General features: G+C 43.4%; 1 protein-coding gene across 5 annotated transcripts in view; it reads right to left on the bottom strand.

The window, feature by feature from the left end:
* rbm19 (RNA binding motif protein 19) overlaps positions 1–27,465 on the bottom strand; it is a 377,192-nt gene that overhangs the window by 331,484 nt on the left and 18,243 nt on the right. For 4 of the 5 annotated variants that reach the window (XM_038790721.1, XM_038790712.1, XM_038790730.1 and 1 more), the window contains exons 3-10: positions 25,205–25,333; positions 13,649–13,687; positions 13,342–13,540; positions 12,667–12,929; positions 8,411–8,485; positions 7,959–8,037; positions 4,805–4,876; positions 4,450–4,653 (exon numbers count right to left, since the gene is read on the bottom strand). In XM_038790721.1, the coding sequence (XP_038646649.1) occupies positions 4,450–4,653; positions 4,805–4,876; positions 7,959–8,037; positions 8,411–8,485; positions 12,667–12,929; positions 13,342–13,540; positions 13,649–13,687; positions 25,205–25,333 (1,060 nt within the window). Of the gene's footprint in view, positions 1–4,449; positions 4,654–4,804; positions 4,877–7,958; positions 8,038–8,410; positions 8,486–12,666; positions 12,930–13,341; positions 13,541–13,648; positions 13,688–23,926; positions 24,007–25,204; positions 25,334–27,465 lie in introns of all 5 variants that reach the window. The other variant, XM_038790740.1, reaches the window with a different exon arrangement.

Raw genomic sequence — 27,465 nt, forward strand, 5'->3', positions numbered from 1 at the left:
CAATACGGCCTCGCCTCTCGTTGGTCTATCTACATATTCCGTCAGGAAACCCTCCTGCACACATTGGACAAAAACGGACCCATCTAAAGTACTCGAACTATAGTGTTTCCAGTCAATATTGGGAAAGTTAAAGTCCCCCATAACAACTACCCTGTTACTTTCGCTCCTATCCATAATCATCTTTGCAATCCGTTCCTCTACATCTCTGGAACTTTTTTGGGGTTTTCTACAGGCCTCCAACAGGTTGACCTCTCCTTTCCTATTTCTAACCTCAGCCCATACTACCTCAGTAGACGAGTCCTCATCAAATGTCCTTTCTGCCACCGTAATACAGTCCTTGACTAACAATGCCACCCCGCCCCCTCTCTTACCATCTTCCCTGAGCTTATTGAAATATCTAAACCCCGGCACCTGCAACAACCATTCCTCTCCCTGCTCTATCGATGTCTCCGAAATGGCCACAACATTGAAGTCACAGGTACCAACCCATGCCGCAAGTTCACCCACCTTATTCCGGATGCTCCTGGCATTGAAGTAGACGCACTTTAAAGCACCTTCCCTCCTACCGGTACACTCCTGCAACTTTGAAACCTTACTCATGACCTCACTACTCTCAACCTCTTGTGTACTGGAGCTACAATTCAGGTTCCCAATCCCCTGCTGAACTAGTTGAAACCCTCCTGAAGAGCATTAGCAAATTTCCCCCCCCCCCAGGATATTAGTACCCCTCTGGTCCAGGTGTAGACCATCCCGTTTGTAGAGGTCCCACCTACCCCAGAATGAGCCCCAATTATCCAGGAATCTGAAACCCTCCCTCCTGCACCATCCCTGTAGTCACGTGTTCAACTGCTCTCTCTCCCTATTCCTCGACTCACTAGCACGTGGCACGGGTAACAACCCAGAGATAATAACTCTGTTTGTCCTAGATCTAAGTTTCCACCCTATCTCCCTGAATTCCTGTCTTACATCCCAATCCCTTTTCCTACCGTTGGTACCTATGCGGACCACGACTTGTAGGCTGCTCCCCCTTCCCCTTAAGGATCTCGAAAACACAATCCGAGACATCGCGGACCCTGGCACCTTGGAGGCAATACACCAACCGCGAGTCTCTCTTGTTCCCACAGAATCTCCTATCTATCCCCCTAACTATGGAGTCTCCAATGACTAATGCTCTTCTCCTCTCCCCCCTTCCCTTCTGAACAACAGGGACAGACTCTGTGCCAGAGAACTGTACCCCATGGCTGACCCCTGGTAAGTCATTCCCTTACCTAGGCCCAAGCCTCCATCCTATCCTGTAACCCCACCTAACCTCTTGGACACGAAGAGACAATTTAACATGGCCAATATACCTAACCTGCACATCTTTGGACTGTGGGAGAAAACCGGAGCACCCGGAGGAAACCCATCCAAGCAGAAACGGGAAGAATGTGCAAACTCCACACAGTCGCCCGAGGCCAGAATTGAACCCGGGGCTCTGGCGCTGTGAGGCAGCAGTACTAACCACTGTGCCACCATGCCACCAGTTGTATCATCTTCACTATTTTGTTTGGTATCATCAAGTTTGGTTAAAATCCATCTGGGTTAAATCTTGCAATGAAATGTGAGATGTTTGTAAGGTTGGTATCATCAGCAGATTTTGAAATGTTACTCTGTATTTCAATAGTAATGGGGTGGTCTTGTGGTACAAGTGGTAGCATCCCACCTTTGAGCCAGAAGCTCTAGGTTCCACTTCAGGTCTTCATGGTCACAGAAGGCGCATTTGTGTGGGTAAGGGCAGGCATTTCCTGGTCAGCCATATTGCAGAAGGCAATGGCAAACCACTGTAGTATTTTGCCAAGCATAACCATGGACCAATGCAATGGAGGTCCATGGATGCTAACATCCTCTCAGGGCATGGTACCTAGGAGGAGGAAGATTCCTGTACCCAAGTTATATATAATATATATAATACATATATGAAAAAAAGCAATGATTCTACAATTATCACTTGGAGAACAGCACTAACAACCATCCTTCAGTCTGAAAATCAATTATTTACCACAACTTGCCATTTTCCGTCCATAGCAATTTTTTAATGCAATCTGATATTAACTATCCCTTTCCAGGGACCTCAATTTTGTTAACAATATGTTTTTCAATTTTTTCACAGGATGGGAGTGTTGCTGGCCAGGCCAAGCTTTGTTACCCATCCCTAATTGCACAGTAAGAAGTCTTACAAAACCAGGTTAAAGTCCAACAGGTTTGTTTGGAATCACTAGCTTTCAGAGCGTAGCTCCTTTATCAGATGAGTGAAGAGGCAGGTTACACAAATTCATATAGACAAAGCCAATAATGCAAGATGATACTTTGAATGGAAATTAAGTCTTTACGGGTCTAGGCAGTGCGAGTGGGGAGAGGGATAATCAAAGGTTAAAGAGTTGCGAATTGTCTCAAGCCAGGGCAGTTGGTCAGATTTTGCAAGTCCAGGCCAGATGGTGGTGGTGGGGGGTGAATGTAGTGAGACATGAATCCAAGGTCCCGGTTGAGGCCGTAATCATGCGTGCGGAACTTGGCTATCAGTTTCTGCTCGGCGATTCTGCGTTGTTGTGTGTCCTGAAGGCCGCCTTTGATGTCTTGACTGTTGAAGTGTTCCCCGATTGGAAGAGAACATTCCTGCCAGGTGATTTTCGCGCGATGTCCGTTCATCCGTTGTCACAGCGTCTGCATGGTCTCGCCCCGGGGACATCCTTTCTTGCAGCGTATGAGGTAGACAACATTGGTCAAGCCGCACGAGTATCAATTGCATATCTGGTGAATGGTGTTCTCACGTGTAATGATGGTATCCATGTCGATCATCTTGCATCATTGGCTTTGTCGCTTCACTCACCTGATGACAGAGCTACGCTCCGAAAGCTAGTGATTCCAAACAAACCTGTTGGATTTCAACCTGGTGTAAGACTTTTTAACCTGGTGTTGTAAGACATTTTACTGTGCCCACCCAAGTCCACCGCGGGCATCTCCTCATCATCTCTAATTACCTGAGAGAAAGTAGTGAGTGAGCTGCCTTCTTGAACTGCTGCAATCTATGTGGTGGAGGTCCACCCACAGTGCTGGTAGGGAGGGAGTTCCATGATTTTGACCCTTTTATGTGGTACTTTGTTAAATCCTTTCTTTTAAAAAGTCATATAGAAATATTCACCACTTCTCTTCATCAACCTTCCTTCTTGCTTCTCCAAATAAATTCAATTAAATTAAACAAGCACTATACGCTGTTTATAAATCCAAGCTGGTGGCACAGTGGTTAGCACTGCTGCCTCATGGCGGCGAGAACCCGGGTTCAATCTCGGCCCCGGGTCACCAACATGCTCCTGTTATTATTACTTCCAAGGCACCATTCAAAATAGGGAGTAACAATAAAATTAAATTTGCTTTCACTTGTGGCTTTTTCAATAAATCCAAATGAATTAGTAGTAACGAGAGATGCAGTGTGCCAAATAATCTGCTCATTTTGAAAATCAGTGACAACTATGTTTGTGACAAATCTCCATCATAAAATTGTATGTAAAAACAAAATTCACTTGTACAAAAATACGTAATTCACAATAACACGTACATTAAATTTGCCGATGAAACTGCAAGTGGAACAATAGTCTGTGGAAAGGAGTCAGGCAGCAGAGAGATATAGACAGGTTAAGTGAGACAGCAGATGGTGAATAATATAGGGAAGTCTGAAGTTATTCACTTTGGTCTTTAGAATTAAAAAAGCAGAAATGTTTTTAAAAGGTGAGAAACTTGTATGTTTTGATGTTCAAAAAGATTCAGGTGTGTTCGTACAAGGCATGCAGAGTGTGGAAGGCAAGTGGCATGCTGGCCTTTGTTGCAATAAAGCAGCCTTGCTGCAGTTGTACAGGACTTTGGTGAGATTGCATCTGCCGTACTGTGTCCAGTTTTAATCTCCACATTTAAGAAAGAATATATTTGCGTTGGGAGGCAATATTGTGAAAGTTCACTAAATTGGTCCCTCAGATGAGGGGATTGTCCTCTGATGAGGGGCTGGGAAAATTGGGCTTATATTCTCTGGGAATTTAGAAGAATGAGGGGTGATGTCATTAATAAATTCTGAAGGGGCATAATAAGGTGTTTCACTGGTCGAGGAATCAAAACCACAGTGACACAGTCTCAGGATAAGTGACCGAACATTTAGGAGTGAGGAGAACTTATTTGAAGCAAAGTACTGTGAATCTTTGGAATTGTCTACCTGAGGGGGTTGCTGATGACATATCGTTGAGTACATTTAAAACGGGGATAAATTGATTATTGGGCTCTCGGGAATTAAGTAATATGGGGAATGATCAGAAAATGAAGTTGAAGCCCAAGATCGGTCCTGATCACATTGAACAGCTCAATGGGTCATGTGGTCCACTCCTATTTCTTGTGTTCTTGTACATTGGAAGAACATTAGTTACTTACCATATTTAGAAAATACTTTGTCCAAATCTTCTTCTGTACAGGTATACGGTAGGTTTCGAACAAACAATCTTCCTGAGTCAGAGAGATCCTCTTCGTCCTCATCTGCTTTCTTTTCCCTTTTTAGCCATTTTTGTTCATCACCTTTTCTGCCTGGTTTATTTGTTTGAGCATTATTCTCCCGAAAGAGTTCAATATATCGTCCACCTTTAACCAAAGCAGGAAATATTTTCAGGCCAATTTTTAAGTAGTAAAACACCATTTCAGATATTATAACTTAACTTCATAAATATATATTCTATCCAAGGGTGATCTACAGGTCGAGTGCCACTGCCGTACAAATATCAAACCCCCTTACCCATGTAGTCGTTATTTCTTTTCAATGCCTTTACAAGATCCTCTTCTGACTGAAAATCAACAAATACATAACCTGTGAAGGAAGCATGTCCCAAAATTAGACAAAACTGAATTTATGCCGAATGGAAATAATGAGGAAGGTAGAAACATCTATTTCTGCACCCTGAAGAATATAACAGTTTTGAATTTAGCAACTTGAATTTATATAAGAGCCTCTAATGTAGTTCAAGGTCCCTAGAGCCTTCCGAGAGCCATAATAAGATTATTAAAAAACAATTTCAAGCCAATAAAGAGACTGCATGGACAGGTGGCCAAAAGCTTTCAAGAGGAAGGTTTTCATAAGTGACTTAAAAGGATGAAAGATGGAGAGAATATACTTTTTCAGTAAATAGCTGCATTCCAGAGTTGGTTATCTCCCCCATCCCAGTCAATGGATTTTGACTGAACTATCAACCGAAGTATAATAGAAACAGCTCATCCTTGAACTTCTTATACTGATACGCGGAGTCTTTGTGGTATCAACACAAAAGCTATATCATGCCATAAACTCACAAGAATGCCAGAAATGACAGATTTATAGAATGAAATAGGGACAGATTTAGAGATTTTGCAAAATGTTGCAGAGCAAATAAAGGTGGTAAATATCTTAATTACGTAAATAAAGAAAAATTAATTCAGATTTTATATATATGAAAACACACATTACTCCTTTCTGTCTCTTGGACAAATGCATGATGCACAATGCTGGACAGTAAGAACAGCTCTGATCAGAGGGTAATTATCAGCATTAGGTAGCTGGGTCAGATTGACCCAAGTGAATTAGATTTGGTACTGAAGGGTGTGCACGGTGGAGAGAAAAGGATGTGAAAACAATTTGATCGCTGGTAAAAGCATTATTTCACTCAGAGCAATAAATATTGGTCTTGCCAACAATGGTCATATCCTGTGAACAAATAAAAATACATTAGCTAGCAAAATGTTGCTCACCTGTTTTGAATGTGTACATGTTCAGTGAGAATAAGCACAGATTTGGCCATGCTGTCTCCCATAAAAATCAGGCAGGCAGCCATTCTGCAATGGTGCTTATGTAAAGAGCATCTCAAAACACTTGGCAAGGAGGAATAAAAAGACACCAAGCAGAAATAGAAGAAAGAAATTTAGAAAGCAAAATGATAGAAAGCTCCCCCAACATTAGTTCAGTTTTAAAAAGATAGTGATGTAGAACAGCAAAGGTGTTTTGGTCAGAATTACAGGGAGCATGGGTGTAATAGAAAAACCTCATTCTAATCACAGAACAGAGAAAATAGGAAGAACGCAGTAATCTTGAGACAAAGAAGCAGAGACAGGTGCTAATGAAAGATTGATCATTTCAATTCAATGTGGGCCAACACAACAAAGGTATTCCTCTATTCAATTAAGATAAGAATAAAAAAATCAATTAAGTGCGGTACATGGCGAGGTGAGGGAGTGTGCCAATAATAAGAATGATGAATTTGCAAAATTATGTCTTGGACAAGGTGCAAAAAAGAAAGAGAAACGTAACAATGTTAGGAAAAGGTTGTCTCGAGCAGAAAGTTGAACTAAAGATACCAAAATTGTGCACCACCAGTTTTAACCAGAAAGAACAGGCAGGAATCTTGACTCAGGTGAATACCTATCGGATGGTGGGAGGGAAAAGGGATGGCATTAATATGTTTTTGTTTTGCAGATTCAGAATGGAAGGAAATGACGACTTATCCAGTACTTGTCAGACAAGGAGGGCTGAATGGGAATAGAGCCCCCCGCAGCAAGCTCCATTAGCCAGGTTCTTGAAGCGCTGAGAAACACCACACTATTGAACGGGTAGATATGGGGCCAAAGTGTGGAACACTCCAACGAGGCTAGAATTAGTCCCATTTTCTGCACTGAGGAGCTCTGCTCGCCGAAGTCCTCAGTGCAGAAGGCAACTGGGACGCATTTTTAAATGGCGTCCGGATCTCTGAACGCCGGTGCAAACTCCAAAACCCCAACTCACCGTTAAGTGGGTCCTCAGCTCCCCCCTCCCACCCACACAGAACCCCTGTACCAACACACGGTACCCCCAAGCCCGATCCGCAGCGCAGGAAAAATGCCAGCTTGGCACCTTGGCAGTGCCAGCCTGGCAGTGCCCCACCAGCTGGCAGTGCCATGGTGCCACCCTGCCCAGAGGGCAAGCACCTGGGGCCTCCGATTCCCTGGGAGACCGCACGAGTGCCGTTCAATCTGGTCCCGGTTTGTGGAGACCAGCACTTGTCGGAGATCACCAAAGCGAACATGTTAGATCCCATCTTGGGAATGCATATTAGAATGAGACTAGTTGTCTCACACTAATATGCAGATTTGGCAAAAAGTGATCCGCCCACAGTGGCCAGGATTCACATTGCGACATCTCGCAAGATCACATTAGATTTTGCGAGGTGTGACGAGCTAGGTAGATCCCAGAAAATGGGTCGCCTGGCATCTACCGGTTGTGTTGCGCGGCGCTGCCTTTTGGGTGTAACGTGGCCAGTAGATCGCGTCCGTAACGTGGCCAGTAGATCGCGTCCTAGAGCTGGAAAGTTTAAAAACGGTTTGAGAATAAATAGTAGTGCAGAGAACAGAGTGGACTGTTGTCATTGCAGGTGCGGAGAAATCATCGCGTAAACAGATGTTTCAATGGGTGACACAGATGATGAATGGTCCCTTGAAGAATGGTCTTTTTATTTAAGAAAATACATAATTGCATTAGAAACAGTTCAGACGGTTCAATCAACTGATTCCTGGGATGAGGGAGTTATTTTGCGAGAAAAAGTTGTGCCTGTAACCATTGGAAGAATTTTAGAGGAATGAGTTTATACGAATTTCATTCATGGAAAGAAAGTTAGTCTGGGGATAGAAAGAAATCTGATATCAAACTCTACATAACATACATTCCACAATACGTACTAAACTCAGCAAAATAATTTACTGTATTTCCATCGTACAATAAAGTAGCATTAAGTACAAGATAATCTGCAGGTTCCATTGAATAAAACACCGGATATTGAAAAATTTAAGATTTCTTACGACACAAAAATGGAATTCAATACGAAAGGAGTATTCCTTGTTCAACAAATTAAAAAATGCATCATAGAAGAAAACATGATTTGGTTACAAACCCGTTGTATTGCCATTTGCATTTCTGATAATTCGGATAGCCACAGGTTTTGTTGGAACAAAGAATTCTCTTACTTGTTTCTGGAAAAAGATTAGCACACCATATGAATGTCGACAAACTCTATCCATAGGACCAATAGCCTGAATTTCACTTTAATGTTCAAGCAATTCACATTTTAAACTTCCAAATTTTAATCGAAATGAATGAAGACTGTTTTCCCACAAATAATCGGTTAATAAGATATTTTATCCACATATGAGCAGTAAATATTACAAGCTTGAGCAAAGCTTTTAACCAGGTTAAAAATCTATTCACATAATTTGTAATATAATAAAGTTACTTACACTGTCATGAACAAAATTTGCATACATTTTTTCCTCTGCCCTTTTCCAACACTGCAGGCATTTGTTCAGACAAGGAATTAATAGAAAACAAATCACATATGATTGGTACCTCTTTCACACTGAAGGGGGCGCCTCGCAGTTTCAAAGTATACAGTGTAGTTGGTGCATTTTGGGGAGTTTGCGTCTGAAAAGAATTAAGTATCAGAGTCAAGTTAATGTCCAACTTCATTTTTCACGTTTGTCTGGAAGCAGTCGCAAATTTTTACTAATTCATAAAGTTGGGATTACTACCTGAGCCACAAGCTAATTGGCTCTGAGTCAATAAGATTAAAGAGTCAATAAGATAAATGCGCGGCTCAAAGTTTGGTGTAGGAGAGATGGGTCTGAATTCATGGGACACTAGCACCAGAACTGGTGAAGGAAGGAGCTGTTCCGATGAGACTGTCTTCATCTGAATCCTGCTGGGACCAAATTCCTGGCGTATTGCATAACTAGGGCAGTTGATAAAGAGTTTTAAAATAAATAGTGGGGAAAAGGGAGGAGGGGCGTACAGCAGATAAGGGGACAATGAGAAGGGGAGAGATCAACAAAGGACTGAGGGTGTTGTACCTAAATGCACGCAGTATACAAAAGAAGGAAAATAAGCTCATAGCGTGCATTGAAATTGGCGGATACGATATCGTGGGCATAACAGATGTGGCTGCAAGGGGAACAGGGCTGGGATCTAAATATCCAAGGATATGTGCCCTATTGAAAGGACAGGCAGAAGGGCAAAGGGGGCATGGTTGCATTGCATCCCAAGAAAAGGAATTTGTGGAATGTCGAAGCATATTTCTTTCGGAGCAGCTTGTGGTAGAGCCCACTAGGGAGCAGGCAATTCTGGATTTGGTGATGTGTAATGAGGCAGACTTGATTAGGGAACTTAAAGAGAAGCCCTTCGTGGGGTCTGTGACCTCAATATGATAAAATTCACCCTGCAGTTTGAAGGGGAGAAGCTGGAATGGGATGCAGCGGAATTACAATTGAATAAAGGCAACTGCAAAGATATGAGGGAGGAGCTGGCCAGAGTTGATTGGAAGGGGAGTGATAAAAATTGGCTTTTCTAGTTAGCTATAGATGATAATAGGTAAAAGGTTTAATTGAGAATTCGAAGAATAATTAACTTAAATCATATTCAGCATTAATTCAGTGCAACTATAGCTGGGAATTAATCAGATAAGACTCTGTATTTTCACATTTCACAAGTTGCTTGACGCCTGCAAGGTCAGTGACTCAACTAGCTAAAAGACCCTATTGTTTGGTAAAATCAGGGTGGCTGCTCAGTACGGGCAGTTCCGTTTCTATAATAACAGCCAGTCTATATTGAGATGCAGGTGTCGATAATTTGGGAAATTGGCAAGCGATGGTATGGGAAATTCACACCGATATATTTAAATACATACCTCTCTTAAATTGGACAGACACTTTGGCTGAATTGAGTGAATTATGAATTAGTTAAAGCCAATCAGAGCTGTAAAGAAGGCAAAACCTTAAGATAATAATGTTCTTAAGAATCACTTGTCGGGATGGAAAAATCCATTCCGGAATCAACCTACCTCTTTCTGAAACCTATTTTCTTGGCTTGCTTTTGCTAAATCACCATCTTTCTTTTGTTTAAATCAGTCTTCTTATACTGTGTATTATGATTTGAAGAATTAACACAATCTGTATTTTAAAACTCAACCACTGTATTTGTTAAAGACAATCAATCTGACTAGCCTGCTAAAGGGCTAGTCGGAATTCTCTTAATGTTGTATTGAAAATAAAGTTACCAGTGGGTACCACAAGCTGACAAATAAAGTTCCAGTGGACTTTGCCAAAAAACACAGACTTGACCGCTGTTATTTGGGAACTAAGAAGGGATAACGGATATCCAGGGTTCTGAATAGACAAGAGATTCATCAATTGGAATAGCAATGAGGGGGGTTTTTGAGGGTTATTCAGGAGGCAAACAGAAATCCATCCTAAGGAAGAGGAAACATGCTTAGCGAAGAACGAGGTAACCATGGCTGACAAGGGAAGTCAGGGACAGCAAAAAGCAAAAGAAAAAGCATAAAAGAGGTGAGGATTAGTGGGAAGCCAGAGAATTGGGAAGCCTTTAAAAGCAAGCAGAGGACAACTAAAAAAGCAATTAGGGGGAGATGATGAAATATGAGTGTAAGCTAGCTCGTAATATAAAAGAAGATTGCAAGAGTTCCTTTCAATTTATAAAAGAGAAGCAAGAGTGGACATTGAACCACTGGGAAATGAAGCTGGAGAAGTAGTAATGGGGAACAAATAAATGGCAGAGTAAGTGAATAGATACTTGCAGATTCTTCATGAAATTATAGGCCAGGTAGCCTGACTTTGGTCATTGTTAAGATTTTAGAATCCATTATTAAGGTTGAGATTGGAGGGTACTTGGAAGAGCATGGTAAAATAGGGCTGAGTCAGCATGGCTTCCTCAAGGGGAGGTTGCGCCTGACATCTGTTAGAATTCTTTGAGGAGGTAAGGAGGACAATACACAAAGAAGAGCCAATCAACGTGATCTATTTGGATTTCCAGTAGACCTTTTGACAAGCTACCATGCAGGAAGCTGCACAATAAGATAAAAGCACAGGGTATTGGGAGCAAAGCACTGGTATGGATATGGATTGGCCGACTCACAGAGGCAGAGAGTGGAGATAAAGGGACCTTTTTCAAGATGGCAGCCAGTGACTAGTGGTGTTCCACAGGGATCACAACTATTCATGATATACATTAATGATCTGGAAGAAGGAACTGAGGGAATTGTTGCTAAGGTTTGCAGGTAGTGTTGAGGAAGTGTAAAGGCTGCAGAAGGACTTGGGACAGGCTAGGAGAGTGGGCAAAGAGATGGCAGATGTAATACAATGTCAAAGTGTGAAATTATGCACTTTAATAGGAAGAATAGAGGCATGAACTAATTTTTAAATGGGAAAAGGCTTTGGAAGGACAAGGTACTTCTGGAGTCCTAGCTCTTAAGGTTAACACACAGGTTCGGTTGGCAGTTAGGAAGACAAATGCAATGTTAGCATTCCTTTCGATAAGGCTAAAATGCAAGGGCAGGGGTGTACTTCTGACGTTGTAGAACATAGAACATTACAGCGCAGTACAGGCCCTTCGGCCCACGATGTTGCGCCGTCCTGTGAAACCCCTCTAAAGTCCCTCTACACTATTCCCTTATCGTCCATATGCCTATCCAATGACCATTTGAATGCGTTTAGTGTTGGCGAGTCCACTACTGTTGCAGGCAGGGCATTCCACGCCCTTACTACTCTCTGAGTAAAGAACCTACCTCTGACATCTGTCCTTATCTATCTCCCCTCAATTTAAAGCTATGTCCCCTCGTGCTGGACATCACCATCCGAGGAAAAAGGCTCTCACTGTCTACCCTATCTAATCCTCTGATCATCTTGTATGCCTCAATTAAGTCACCTCTTAACCTTCTTCTCTCTAACGAAAACAGCCTCAAGTCCTTCAGCCTTTCCTCATATGATCTTCCCTCCATACCAGGCAACATTTTTGTAAATCTCCTCTGTACCCTTTCCAATGCTTCCACATCCTCTGGTCAGATCCCATTTGGAATATTGTGAACAATTTTGCACTCCCTATTTGCTGGATGTATTGGCATTGGAGGGTGTTCAGAGGCAGTTCACAAGAATGATCCCGGGAATGAAGGGCGTGCCATACGAGGAGCGGTTGAGGACTCCGGGTCTGTACTCAATGGTGTTTAGAAGGATATGGGGGGGGGGGGGGGGGGGGTGATCTCATTGACACTTACAGAACATTTAAAAACTGAGATGAGGAGGAATTTCTTCAGCCAGAGGGTGGTGAATCTGTGGAACTCATTGCCACAGAAGGCTGTGGAGGCCAAGTCACTGAGTGTCTTTAAGACAGAAATAGATAGGTTATAACGGGTTACAGAGAGAAGGCAGGAGAATGTGGATGAGAAACATATCAGCCTTGATTGAATGGCCTAATTCTGCTTCTATATCTTATGGTCTTATGATCAAACAAAGAAAGCCAGTTTTAGTATGTTTAAAGTTAGCCAAATAATACAGAATTCGTTGCTCAATAAATATTTAAAATTGAAGAAAATTTGTAACCAAGTTCTCTAAAATGCATAGTGAAGACATTTGAATAAATCTGAATTCTGGTTTTGAGCCATGTACAATTTTGAAAATACTTAAGTGCAAGACATGATCTATTTTGCAACAAGGATGTTGGAGACTATCAGTGCTCCTGAACAAAAACGGGCTACATTAAACAATAATATTTTGACAGCAAAGAAATACTAACAAACCGCATGGAAAAAAATTGCAAACCTCCTCTTCTTTTTTCTTCTTCAATGCTAATGTCAACCTCTCCAGTTTGCCACCCTGCTTTTCTTCTTCACTTTCACAATCACTATCTGTATGTAATAGGCTATTTTCCTCAGTGGATGGCTTTAGTTCATTTTCTTCATCAGCTGCAGATTCATCATCACTTTCAGACTTGCCTTCAGTCTTAACTACTTTTGATCTTAAGTAATCCCTGTCAGATACTTCTTTTTTCAAGGTAACATTTTCCTTGGTTTGTTTATGTTTGCCTGGAAGAGTAAAGATACTTTTAGTTCACATAATACAAGCGGGAGACTTCTGTCAAGATTTCATGATCAGTGCCACTTTATTGCTGTGAGGGATTATTCAAATTCCAGACCAAGACTTTTTTGTTCAACAGGGGGCAAAAAGCTCATCTTCCAATCAATGTCTTCCTTTAAAAGGGATGCAAATTCACTGTTTGGACAATCATATATCAAGCCCTGGTACGCTGGGTACAAAGTGACCACAGCCCTATTTGCGCTTGTCTATCCTTTTCTAGAAGATATCCGACTTCTGGCATTGACAGGGTATAAACAGAAATACTAAATGTTCATTACAGAGAATGTGAAGGGAAACAGCTATAAAACCACAAACTATGGGACATAAATAAAGTAATACAACCAAAGCTAACGTATTCACTTTTTGTTCCACTGATACATTCCTCCTCCCCCTCCTCTTCACTCAATTCTTCAGAATCTTCCGAATCGAAGTTCAGATAATCAATCATCCTCTGAGCATCTTCTTTCTTTGTAGGCAAGGTATCATTAGTCCAGGTGGGTGCTTTGGAACGACTCTGGTGGACAGCCAGAAATTCTTCAAACTTGTCATCTTCCTTCAGCTTAAGAAAATGATGAAAGAGTAACATTTTCAGCACAAAAAAATTGTATATGGGTTAAAAGGGATCAAGAATCCACGCATTCCAACACAAATTGAAATTACGACTCACCTGTTCCAGATTTTCAATAACGGGTTCCTTATTTTTATCCTGTAATGACAAATTTGGAAGTTTTAAGTGCATTTTTCCTTAATGCACTTTTCAGCTGATTACAAAAGGTAGACTAGGAGTTAAAAGCCATTAACCCTAATTTTATTGGCTCTGAAACCATAGATATGTCTTTAAAACAGGCCACGACTTAAAAAGATCTTTCTGTAAATATTGCAGTACTTCAAACACTATCAGATGCAAAAACCATGTACATGTGTTAGAATGATTTATTCTATCAGGTCCATGCCCAGTACATCCAGAAAATACTTCATTTCTGGTTATTTAACCCCAGTAAATAAGTTTATAGACAATGCCACTGGATAGTTTTTTTTATAATATTATGTATTTGAACCCTACGATTCTTTAGTCATTCACACCTTGCACTTATCAAGATTTAAACCTGCCACCTGTCTGTCCATTCATTACTATACAAATGTCTACAGGAATTATTTAACATTATTCTTCACTGTCAAACTATCCACATTTGTATCATCAGTCAATTTTACTGTTTCTAATTTTACATAATACCAATTATGGTTTAGATACGGTTTGTCCCTCCTCCAAGAGGTTGCAGTTATTAGTTACTCTTCAGCCTCGCAGCTCAATATATATATACCCGAGCATTAATGTCTACAAATAAAGCTTCTGCTATCTACTTGCGGACTTTTCTAAATAGCTCACTTTCTAGGCCAGCATCCATTGCCTATCTCTAATTGCATTCGACAAGGTGGCGGTGAGCTGGTTTCTTAAACCTCTGCAGTCCATGTAGTGTAAGTACACCACAGTGCTTTTAGGAAATTGGTTCCAGGATTTTGACCCAGTGACAGTGAAGGAAAAGCGATGTATTTCCAAGTCAGGGTGGTGAGTGGTTTGGATGGGAACTTCCAGGTGGTGGTGTTCCCATGCATCTATTGCCCTTCTAGATGTCAGAAGTTGTGGGTTTTGAAGGTGTTACCTAAGGAGCCTTGGTGAATTGTTGCAGTGCATCTTATAGATTGTGCACGCTGCTGCTACCGTTTGTCATTGGTGGAGAGAGTGAATGCTCGCAGGTGGGGTACCAATCAGACATGCTGCTTTGTCAAGCGCTTGAGTGTTGTTGGAGCTGCACTCATCCAGGCAAGTGGAGAATATTCCATCCCACACCCGACTTTTGCCATGTAGATTGTGGATAGGATTTGGGGAGTCAGGTGGTAAATTACCCGCCACAGGATTCCTAACCTCTGACCTGGTCTTGCAGCCAAAGTATTTCTATGGTTAGTCCAGTTGAGTTTCTGCTTAATAGTAACCTCCAGGATGTTGATAGTGGAGGATTCAGCGATGGTAATGCCATTTAATGTCATGGGGCGATGGTTAGATTCTCTCTCGTTGGAGATGTTCATTGCCTGGCACTTGTGTGGCACAAATGTTACTTGCCACTTGTCAGCCCAAGCCTGGATATTGGCCAGCTTGTTGCAGCATTTGGACATGGATTGTTTTAGTATCTGAGGAGTCACGAATGCTACTGAACATTATCCAATCATCAGCAAACATCCCCACTTCTGATCTGATGATGGAAGGGAGGCCATTGATGAAGGTGAAGATGGTTGGGCCTAGGGCACTCCCGAGGAACTCCTGCAATAATGTCACAGAGCTGAGATGACTGACCTCCAACAACCACAAAGATCATCCTTTATGCTAAGTTTAATAAGTGGAGTGTGCCAAGTATTAATCAGATGATAATAACCTCCAAAAAAAATGAAGGTGATTATATTGCAATTCTGACACAGATGACTGGGCAATTTCAAAAGAATTGAAGGACAATGCAATACATATTTAGGAGATACTAATTAATTATAATTTTTTAATTCACAGAAATTTAAACCAGCCTATAAATCATATTTTCATTTCATCACCCCCAACTTGTCATTCGATCAATGATTTGGTTCCAAGCCGATGGCAATTGTGTCCTGCTTGCCACAATTGCGAGGCACAGAGGAGGTCGCTCGGACGCTCCGCAAAGAATTAGAAGAGAGTAATAGGATGAGCAAAGTGGATGTCAGGGACATCGAAAAGGAAAACCTAAGTTTGAGACAACGACTGGCAGAGAATGATAGAGAGGTGGATGATGCCAAGAGGGCACATCAGTCTTGTCTAGCCCATCTGAGCAGTTCCCAAGCCCAGTATAAGAAAGCCTATCGGGTGTGCAGCGCGCAGTTCTGATCAGGGAAAATTCAGAGAAGCAGGTAGAGGCACTGTAAAGGCAATGCTCTGACCGAAAGGCAGCTTTAAGGGCACTCCATGCTGCCTCCACTGAGCAAAGGCAAAGCACCGTAGACCATGCGAAATGTAGGAAGCAGATTGCACAGCTGCAATCTCTGCATTCTGTGCAGAATGGGTTCCAAGAGACATTTGGAACCCAATTAGATGAGGAAAATGCCCCAGATTGGCAAGAATTAAGCAAAACCGCGCAGTGCTATGTTCAGGGAACATGTGCGCCAGCAGCACAACAGAAAAGGAAAGCACCCCAACCCCCCACAGATCAGGTAGCACCCGCACCTATGAACCCAGTCACCACCCAAAGAAAGGCAACCACAGAAGGCGCACCCGACGTCACATACACCATCCCCTTAACCGTAACACAACTAAGGGACGCATGTGAGAAAATCACCCCGTTCCTCCCCACCGCAGACCCCCACCAATTTTTCGCAAAAGTGAAACAGCAGGCTACCATGTACGGCCTGGATGAGCGAGAGCAAGTGAAGCTCAGTGTTGAGTTTAGACTAATCGGTTGTAGCAGCCCTCCCCGACCCACAGAACGTTGGAGGAGGCACACTAGAGGAGATGCATACATCTATTTTAGACGCGATAGGGTACAACAGAGGAGACCCAGTCGAAGGCCTAAATAAGTGTAGGCAGAAGAGGACAGAGCATCCCACAGCATTCACAGGAAGGCTGTGGATTCATTTCACTGCCGTTTTTGGCGATTTAGACCGCGCTTATTTAACCCGCGATAATATGGTTAAATGGACCCGCGCCATAATCTCCCATGCCACAGATGCAGGACAGAATGTCTGCAGCAGTTATGACCCCTCAGAAGAGGCCCATAATGAAAAATGGGTATTGAAAAGATTGTCCTGCGCTTGGAAGCAATCTGTCCAAGGCAAAGTAAAGGTAAAGACCCCAGAAGAAGCTCAGGCTGCAGCAGATATACAGGCAGTAAGAGCACACCAAAACCCCACATGGGTAAACGAAGGAAAGAACAGACACCACAGAAGTCGCAGGAATGTTACAACTGCGGACAGTTAGGGCATTTTGCTAGGGAATGCAACGGCCCACAGAGATCTCAGAGAGGCCAGCAGACAGGCACTCTTACCAGGAACAAAGCAAAGCCAATACACAGTAAAGAGACACAGTCAGGACAGACCAATGTGGAGGGAACGGACTGACGGTGTTCGGGCTCCCCCACTTGGTTCTGTGACACCCTCTGGGACCGATCCGTAAGGCCGGTGGTCACAGCAAAGATTAGAGGGAAGCCCATAGAATTACTTTGGGACACAGGAGGGTCCCGCACTACCATTAATTCCTCCACTACAGCACAGGCAGACACGTGGCCCACCACATCAGTGGATTTACAGGTCACTCACAGCAGGGACACATTACAGCCCCTGTATCAATTCAGCTAGGAAATATCTCCACTAGACACCCCGTTGTATTAGTTAATCTTCCCCCACCACAGCAGAACACATACTGGGTATTGATTTTATGAATGCCCACAGCCTGTCGTTCGATCCAGTCAATCAGTGTGTCTGGAGAATGGCAAAATCGGACAGAGCGACTATTGTTTTGACCCGACCACGCTTAGCACGGACAAACAGGTTAGGGCAGTTTTGAATAAACACAGGACAGCATTTGCCAGTCACCGGCACGACTGCGGCAGAATGACTGGACAAGTTCAAGTTACTGGACCTGACCCGAGACCACAGAGACAGTACTGATTTCCCCAAGAAGCAGAGGTAGAGATTGGAAAAGTTAGAGAGAGCTTATTAGAGCAGGGTGTACTTAGGACAGTAGCCTCATCTAATAATGCACCTATTTGGCCAGTGAGGAAGCCCGACGGATCATGGCGTCTGACCATAGATTATCGGGAACTCAACAAAGTAACCCCACCAGTAGCCCCCACGGTAGCAACAAGTCCCGAGACCATGCTCAAGCAGGGACTCCACATTTCATGGTATTGGACATTAGCAACGGCTTCTGGTCAATCCCATTGGCAAAAGCGTGCCAGTACAAATTTGCCTTCACATTTAAAGGACAGCAGCATACGTGGACATGCCTCCCACAAGGATTCCACAATTCCCCCTCCATTTTCCACCGACAGCTGGCAAATGGATTAGCAAAATTTTCCCGACCCGAATGTCTGGTACAGTATGTGGATGACCTACTACTGCAGACAGACACCAAGGCAGAGCACATCACGCTTCTGTCCGAGCTCCTGGAAATTATACGAGATTGGATGTAAAGTAAACCCCAGAAAGGCCCAAATATTGGAGAATCAGGTGATGTATTTGGGTACAGTCATCACGCACGGCAAACGCGAGATCGAGTTCAAAAGAATTGAATCGATTGACAAATTGCCCCTTCCCCAGAACGTTTCAGCCCTCCGGTCGTTTTTAGGACTGGTTGGGTACTATCAGAACCATATTGATGGTTTTGCGACAAAGGCAGCCCCACTCTCAGACCTCCTTAAGAAAGGAGCCCCTTGGGAATGGCTTCCACAGCATACAGAGACTGTGGAAGAGTTAAAGAAAGCCCTTAGCGCAGCACCTACAAGTTCCAGACCAACTCTCCCCCTACGCAATAGAGGTAGCTAGCACCGATCTGACCCTCTCGGCCGTGCTCCTTCAGGAACGGCACGAGCAGCTATGACCAGTGGCTTATTCCTCCAGACTTTTAGACCCGTAGAACAGGGATTTTCAGCCTGCGAGAGGCACCTACTAGCAGTATTTTGGGCAGTTCAGTACTTCTCGTACATTACCGGATTCAATCCCATCACCATTTTGACCGAGCACACCCCCACACAGTTACTTTTAGACGGTCGACTGAAGGACGGTTCAGTGACCCAGATAAGGGCAGCTAGGTGGACACTACTGTTACAAGGACGGGACATAACAGTTAAACGGACCAAAACACACACATTTTTAGCGGACAAACTACAATATCCAGGACAACCCCATGATTGCAAGATAGTAGCACCCCTACACAACACAGGACCATTCATTGCCAAGACACCCCCCAGGAAGATAGGGAATTCAAGCCAGAGCCCCCAGCACACAGACACGTGTGGCCCACTGAAGATATATGTGGACGGTTCATCCACAGTTTTAGATGGCGGAATTTATGTGGAAGATGCGCAGGGACGCGCACTAGAGGAGATAGCGTTAAAGTTACCAGGTCACTTAGGCGCGCAGGCAGCAGAGCTCGCGGCCATTGCATATATAGTGGACCACCCAGATTCGTTCCCCAGCCCAGCAGCCATATACTCGGACAGTTTATATGTCTGTAACAGTTTAACAGACTTTCTACCCCTGTGGAGGACAAGAGGTTTTGTCTCCGCAGACGGGAAGCCCCTTCCATCAGCCCCTTACTCCGCTATACCCTAGAGAAGGCAAGGGATAGGACGTATGGCATCATTAAAGTTAGAAGTCACCATAGGTCATCCCCCCCTGGAAATGTAAAAGCCGACTCACTGGCAAAAGCAGGTTCCAGGCGAGGTCACTTTTGGACAGCCCCAGCTAGCGCACCAGCTAGCGCCCCTGTGAGTGCAGTTCAGGTCTCACAGACAGAGATAGAAGATTTAGTACAGGCACAGAAGCAGGACGAAAATCTCCGGGAGATTTTTAAAGGAAACTTTGTGGCCCAGTAAGATAGATTCAAACACACTTTGACCACACATGAAGGTGTGATCATAAAAGACAAATTGTATGTGGTTCCTGAACAGGACAGGAATCAAGTGATTGCCTTATTCCATGACAGTCATGGACACCAAGGGATCGACCCTACCACAACACACCTTAGACAACTCTGTTGGTGGCCCAACTTAAGACAAGATGTAACCCACTATATAGAGAATTGTTTAATTTGTGCGCAGAATAACCCGGAGAGGTATTCAAAAAAGGCACAACTCAGCCACACTCGCCCCGTTAATGGTCCCTGGACTAACCTCCAGATCGATTTTATAGGTCCATTGCCCCCTTGCAGGAATGGCTATAAATACGTTCTGGTGGTCATAGATACCTTTACAAAATGGGTAGAGGCATTCCCTTCCCGCACCAACACAGCAAAGACAGCTGCAAAGATCCTGACCCACCACATCTTTACGAGATGGGGTCTCCCCAGAGGTATAGAGTCAGATCAGGGATCTCACTTTACAGGACAGGTCATGAAGAACGTCCTGACCATATTCAGAATAAAACAGAATTTTCACATTGCGTATCACCCCCAGTCAAGCGGGATAGTAGAACGCATGAATCGGACCCTAAAATCGACCCTTAGAAAGCTGGTACAGGAGAACAATTCAACTTGGGATTCAGTGCTCCCATTCGCTCTAATGTTCATACGAAATACAGTTTCATCATCTACAGGTTTCACCACACACACCCATGACCGAACGCCCTATGAAAAGATCAGAATTCCTTTTAGGGCTCGACATGACCAGCCCAGAAGTGACGGCCCTCACACACGAGAAAGCAGTTAAACAATTAGTTGAGACTGTGAGGTCTGCACAGTTAGCAGCCGCAGTAAAATTGGGTAAAAGGCAGAAACAGAGCAAGGCCTGTTTCAACAAAAATGTCCACCCCACAGAATTTCAGGTTGGGCAACAGGTTATGCTATCTGTTTATAACCCCAGCACGTTTTTGGCACCAAAATTTTCCGGCCCGTACTCAATTTCGGACAAAATCAGCCCCTCAGTATACAGAATGGGGCAGCACGGTAGCATGGTGGTTAGCATAAATGCTTCACAGCTCCAGGGTCCCAGGTTCGATTCCTGGCTGGGTCACTGTCTGTGCGGAGTCTGCACATCCTCCCTGTGTGTGCGTGGGTTTCCTCCGGGTGCTCCGGTTTCCTCCCACAGTCCAAAGATGTGCGGGTCAGGTGGATTGGCCAGGCTAAATTGCCCTTAGTGTCCTAAAAAATAAGGTTAATGGGGGTTGTTGGGTTACTGGTATATGTCGGCTTGAGTAGGGTGATCATTCCTCGGCACAACATCGAGGGCCGAAGGGCCTGTTCTGTGCTGTACTGTTCTAAAAAAAAAAAGAATAAAATACCCAAACGGTGAGACTGCGTGGTTTCATATTAACCAGCTAAAGGCTTATGGAACACAGTCAAACCACACGCACCATGTCCTGCTGGATGCAGCAGAACACCTCGCTCCGCCCACAAGAGACACATTTCCACCCTCCCCCTCACAGACCAGTTCCTCATCGGACTCGACCTCGACTCCGCCCACCGACTCCAGACCACGACCCGGAACGCCCACAAGCTGCCACAGCAGAGACAGTGATTGTGAGACTGAGACAGCCACAGCACTCCACCCTACAGCCCCCACTTCAACGACTACGAGCCCGACTCCAGTGACCCCATGGAGATCACTTACATTAAAAATCCGGACCCACACCCACCACTCAACACTGACGGCCCCGACAACGCCCCTTAAATTTTAGACCCCACGATTTGGCACAGGGACAATTCATGGAGACTTGTCCACAATGACGAGAGTGACCCCCGGTCACACAATGCAAAAATTGCATGCCTGATCCATACAAGGGTATGGGATCCGGGAGAAGAGGATGACTTGATGTCTGACTCCCGACACGGCAACCCCTTTGCGACCCTGTTCACAGAGAATGAAGAGAAGTGAGGTGCCCAGATGTTGTAAAAAGAGGAACCGCTTAAGAGAAGCGCTGTCCTTTCTGATGGAACCTGCACGTATGTTTGTTTGTTTGTATGTATGTTGAATGTTTGATTTGGAGATTGGCCACTTACTTTTCAGCTGAAAAGCTTGTGACCACCTCATATGCACATCTGAAATGTCTGGAGCCCTGCTCAACTTTTCACAAGGAGCATCTTGGCTCCTCCCTTTTTTTTTTTAGGTGCCCCTCTATTCTGGGGATAGAGGCTGCAATTCCACAATGACTACATTCTTGCCCGTTCATTTCAGGTTGCTCAGGCAGCGGAGAAACGGCATTGAGGACCCGCCCTAACTGAGGACCACCCCTTTGGTCAGCTAAGCTCGGGTACAGCACAGCACGCCCTACCCGGGGATCCCATACAACTCTTACCCGTCGCGGCCCATACGCAACTCATTAGACCTTTCGTTTCTAAAACTTGGTTTCATTTTGTTTAAGGTAGCCCTTCGACCGCCACTCCATATGCTATTTACATCCAAGAACGTTTGGGATGGTAAATTTCAACTCTCTGCGCGACGGCTCGCACTGGTTTAAGATAAGTATATGTCTGGTCCTAAATTCGTTTTTGAAAAAAAAATGAGGGAGTCACATGGAGGTGACCATCATAAAGGGAAAATTGGAACAAGAGGACAGATATACTTAAAGTCAAGATATTAAGCTGAACACTAACATATAATATGCTTGATCCCCTTAGCTTTCGGACGTTCAGGAAAGGAATCGAAGCAAGAGCACAGCAAGATCCCAGAAGAGAAAAGAAAAGATGAAGAGCACTCGAATTGCTATGTATTTAGCTATTGTGGCATCGGTGTGGTTGCGCGTGGACGCGGGCCCCCTTTCCCACAGTACAACGTTTTCTAACTTCTCCCAAACCCAGACCACCCCCAGCCCAGTCAATGGTAACAGTACCCCGACCTGGCGTACCAAATTTCTGACATGGTACTCCTTGTCATATGTAATAGAATCACCTTTGGTGATTGCAGTCCTATGTATCATAGTCCAGACCCTCAGGATGAGGAAATGGATAAGGAGAGCCCACCGCTCGCGGGCTTCAACAGTGTGCAGAGTACAATCCCCCATTTTCGGATTCCACCAATCTCCCCAACCCCTTGATGTATAATAAAGGCTTTAATTTTGATACGATCTGTAAATAAAGATGATTGCGGATGTATTATAATGTTCTGCGCTCGACGGCCGAGTCAGAAAACGAAATGTAAAGATGCTGTTGTACGAATGAGTAAGGGTTTAGAATATTATAGAATGTTTTAAATATGAGATGAGAGTAGTTTATTGAGATAGTTAGAGGTGCCCGATTCAAATTGGTAATGCATGTCCCCTTTGACATAGCGCCAATCAGAAATTGTTAGTTAAAATTTTTTTGCCATAGTTCAGGAAAGAATAGAAGCCATGGAACTCGCTGAGGTCAGGGGACCCAAAGACACCGTACTTAGGTGATCCTTCATGATTTCTCATGAGGATCACAAGGAGGGAGTGTAGCCACCGAAGTTGGCCATTCCCTAAATACAAAATGGAGGAACGCAAAGCATATAGGATAAAATGGACAATGTTTGCAGCACCAACAGGCTGCACAAAGCAGGTGTGGATTCTGTCTGCTAAGAAAGCAGACAGCACTGAAACGAACATTCCGCATACTAATGAGGCAATCTCCGGGATAGTTAGCATGTTAATGGAACGATTCCAGAGACAATGGACACAAATGGGGAAGTAACTGCAACATTGTAAAGAATACCAGACACCCAGGCACCAGCGGGGTTCGAAAACAAAAAGCCTGAAAGCCCACGCAGTAGCTAAGGAACAGCCTCAGTATTGGGGGGATTCAAACATATCGATTGGGAAGAGACCCAATCGATTCCGAGCGGGTAAGGGAGTCCACCCAAAGGGGCGCGGATCCCTGGGACCTATAAAAGACAGGTCCCACACATGGTTCATGTCCAGCCCTCCTCTCTCCTTGACCAGCCCTCCCTTGTGGACCAGCACCTCGACCAGCTTTTGCCAAGAAGACCTTGAAGGAGAGAGAGAGAGGGGTTTGGGACAGCAGCTGCCAGCATGTAAGTGTCTCACAACAATCGCTACCAGAGATAGACACTCCTGACCCCTTTTAACTTATACCAACCTGAAGTCTCCAAAGCAGAGCAAGAGGCCTTGTTCCCTGACCCAGCAGTTCCTTCGAGATAAGTATTAGCTTATTTAGCGGTAGGAATAGTTTAATCCTTTTAGGGTGTGCATGGGTAGTTATTATAATTGTATTATAATAAACTCAGCTGTTTGAACTTACTAATTGGTGTATGGTTTTATTGCTTTGAACTTCACCTTGAACTTGTGGCAGTATCTTAACGATACCTGGCGACTCCAGAGCTAAGTAAAGAAACAGAGCCAAATTGAGTGTTACGCACACTCACCCAGAACGAGCAACAATAGGCTTTGTTTTTTCCCTAAATTTACACAGATTTTTGTTACAATGCAGTTATTACTCGTGCTTTAATACAACAACACATTAATTGTCACGTAGATAGTATTATTCTTTTGTATTTAGGGATCAGTGAAACATTTACTAAAAAGTAGAGTAGTTGAAAAGATGCTGCATTATACTTCTGAATACTCTACACCACACACCTTTAATAATAGTTCAAAAGTTGACAGTAATTTGATTTAAAGAAAAAAAAATCACTTTTTCCAAAATAAAAGTATTTTTACTTTTAATTAAGAAGAATTCATGGAGACAGTTTGCCTATGATATAACCCTTTATGATTAGACTAAATCAAAACTATAATGTAGCAAGACATTAACATAGACCTAACTGTTATTAAGAATTTAGCTATCAGGCATTTGATCTGCACTGTAAAGCTGAAAAAGATTCAGTAATTTCGATCTCTCTCATCCGCAGATATTTTCCAGAATTTTTGCATGGTTTCTATTATTAAGTGGAATTTTCTGTACAAAAAAGCACTCTCTCTCCCAAATTATCTGCTTTACCACCAGTCGGCAATGTAAAGTATGAAGGCTAAACCTTGGAAAAATGTTACCGTTTTGCACTGTGTGAGGGAAGTCATAAAGTAAATCCAGAATATCTTTGCTGAAGAATGGAAGTATGTTGCTTTACACACAATTAACTAAGCAGGTTACGAGATACGTTTTGCACTATGACCACTGAACTAATTTCAAATAGCCATTTCTTATCGTCATCAATATAACCATAATATACCAACCGAGCTTTGACAAAGGGTTATCTGGACTCAAAATGGTAGTTCTTTTCTCTCCCTACTCATGCTGCCAGATTTGCTGAGATTTTTCAGCATTTTCTCTTTGGTTTCAGATTCCAGCATCTGCAGTAATTTGCTTTTATATATACCAAATACGCTTTTCTTTATGCTGAAAATTATGCATAGCACACAGCAACTGCGTACTTGAGAATGCAATAATTTTTTTCAACAAATATTTTGACGGTTATAATTTTATTAAAAACTTAGCAATAATTTTAATTCTAAGTCACTTGTGCTCATTTTACATTTAGAATTTGACTGAGGGTTGGACTTGCGAAAAAATATAATTCACCTTCTTTTTCTCCATTTGACATTTTTGCTCTTTTGCCTGTTTTGGAAGTTCCGTCGTCAGATTTTTCTGCGAATGTTTGCTCCATGGTCTGGACAAACCTGGATCCCCAAAGGATTTACAAAACTCCACCTATAATACACATTAAGGTTATCAGCATTTATTCAAAGTCACAGCAGTTAAATATTGCCTTCATACATGTTTTTTTTCTTCTTTTTTTAAAATTTAGAATACCCAATTCTGTTTTTTCCAATTAAGGGGTAATTTAGCATGGCCAATTACCTACCCTGCACATCTTTTTGGGTTGTGGGGGTGAGACTCATGCAGCCACAAGGAGAATATGAAAACTGCACATGGACAGTGTGGCAAGGATCTGGGCAAGAATCGAACCTGGGTGCTCAGCGCTGAGGCAGCAGTGCTAACCACTGTGCCACCGTGACACCCTCCTTCACACATGTTCATGACAAGTCTGAAGCTTTTGCAGAGCCACATTCCCAATAAAGTTACAAAGTTCCATCAGTTCCAAAACAGATTTCACAATCAATAATAACATATTCCACCCCCCCGCCCCGATCATGTGTATGGAACCAGATAGAGAGCCCAATTTACCAGATATGACCAAACTGTTCAGTCAGTGAACAGATTTTCTGCATTCTTCTATGTTCTAACTGTCATGGAGAGTGCTGTAAAATAAACTGTTTACTTTTACAGAATGATAGAATGGTTACAGCACAGCAACACATTCAGCTCTTCATATTCATGCTGACTGCATGATCAACCCTGCTTTTCCCACTCCCCCACTTTTCCCCCGTAGCTTTTCTTTAGATACTTACCTAATCTCTTTTTGAAAGCCACAATTCAAAGATGCCCCCCACCCTACAAGTGGTGCATTCCAGATCCTAACCATTTGGTGCTTAAAACATATTTTCCTCATGTCCACTAGTTTTTTTACCGATCAGTTTAAATTGATTTCATCTGGATGTCACTTTCTCCCCATCTAACTTTGTACGAAGGAGGTCATGTATCACTAATTTGACTGAATTTTTTGAGGTGACAAAAATGATTGACGAGTGAAGGACTTTGGACGTCGTCTGAATGGACTTTAGTAAAGCATCTGATAAGGTCCCTCTTGGCAGGCTGGTGCAAAAGATTAGATCACATGGGATCAGGGGTGAACTAGCTGGGTGGATCCAGAACTGGCTTGGCCACAGAAGGCAGAGCGTAGCAGTGGAAGGGTGTTTTTCCGAATGGAGGTCTGTAACTAATGGAGGTTTGTAACTAATAGTGTTCTGCAGGTATTAGTACTGGGACCTCTGTTCTTTGTAATATATATACAAATGACTTGGAAGAAAATGTAGTGGGTATGATTAGCAAGTTTGCAGATGATACTAAGATTGCAGGAGTTGCGGATAGTTATGATTGTCAGAGAATACAACAGGATAGACTGCAAAATTCGGCAGAGAAATGGTAGATAGAATTTAACCCAGACAAATGCGAGGTGATGTATTTTGGTAGATCCAATTCAGGTGGGAGCTATAAAATAAATGGCAGAACCATCAGGAGCATAGAGACACAGATCTGGGCATGCAGGTCTACAGATCCTTAAAAGTGGCAGCACAGGTGAAAACGGTGGTAAAGAAAGCATATGGCATGCTTGCCTTCATAGGACAGGGTATCGAGTACAAAAGCTTGAAAATTGTGTTACAATTATATAGAACGTTGGTTAGGCCACGTTTGGAATACGCTGTCTAATTCTGGTCCCCGCACTCGAGGTGAGGGGGGACTGGTTCAGTGGAGATGTCCGGGGGATTTGTTTTTTGACACAGAGGGTGGTGGTGGCCTGGAAGGCACTGCCAAGTGAGGTGGTTGAGGCAGATGCGTTAGCGACCTTTAAGACTTATCTGGATAGGCACATGAACAGACGGGGTATTGAAGGATACAGGCGGTTGGTCTAGATAGGACACGTGATCGGCACAGGCTTGGAGGGCCGAAGGGCCTGTTCCTGTGCAGTATTGTTCTTTGTTCTAATCGGTCTAGATCCCTCAGGAATTGAAACATCGTTAATGAATCTCCAAACTCTCCACGTAACTGAAGTTCCCCATCCCTGGAGTCATTCTCGGAAATATTTTCCATACCCTCGCTAAACCTTCGGAGCCTCCCTGAAACACGGTACCAAGAATAGAATCCCTACAGTGCAGAAGAAGGCCATTCGACCCATAGAGTCTTTACCAACCCCAGTCCACTACCTAGGCCCAAGTCCCCAC

Source organism: Scyliorhinus canicula, chromosome 1, assembly GCF_902713615.1.
Source record: "Scyliorhinus canicula chromosome 1, sScyCan1.1, whole genome shotgun sequence".
In the NCBI taxonomy this organism is placed as follows: Eukaryota; Metazoa; Chordata; class Chondrichthyes; order Carcharhiniformes; family Scyliorhinidae; genus Scyliorhinus; species Scyliorhinus canicula.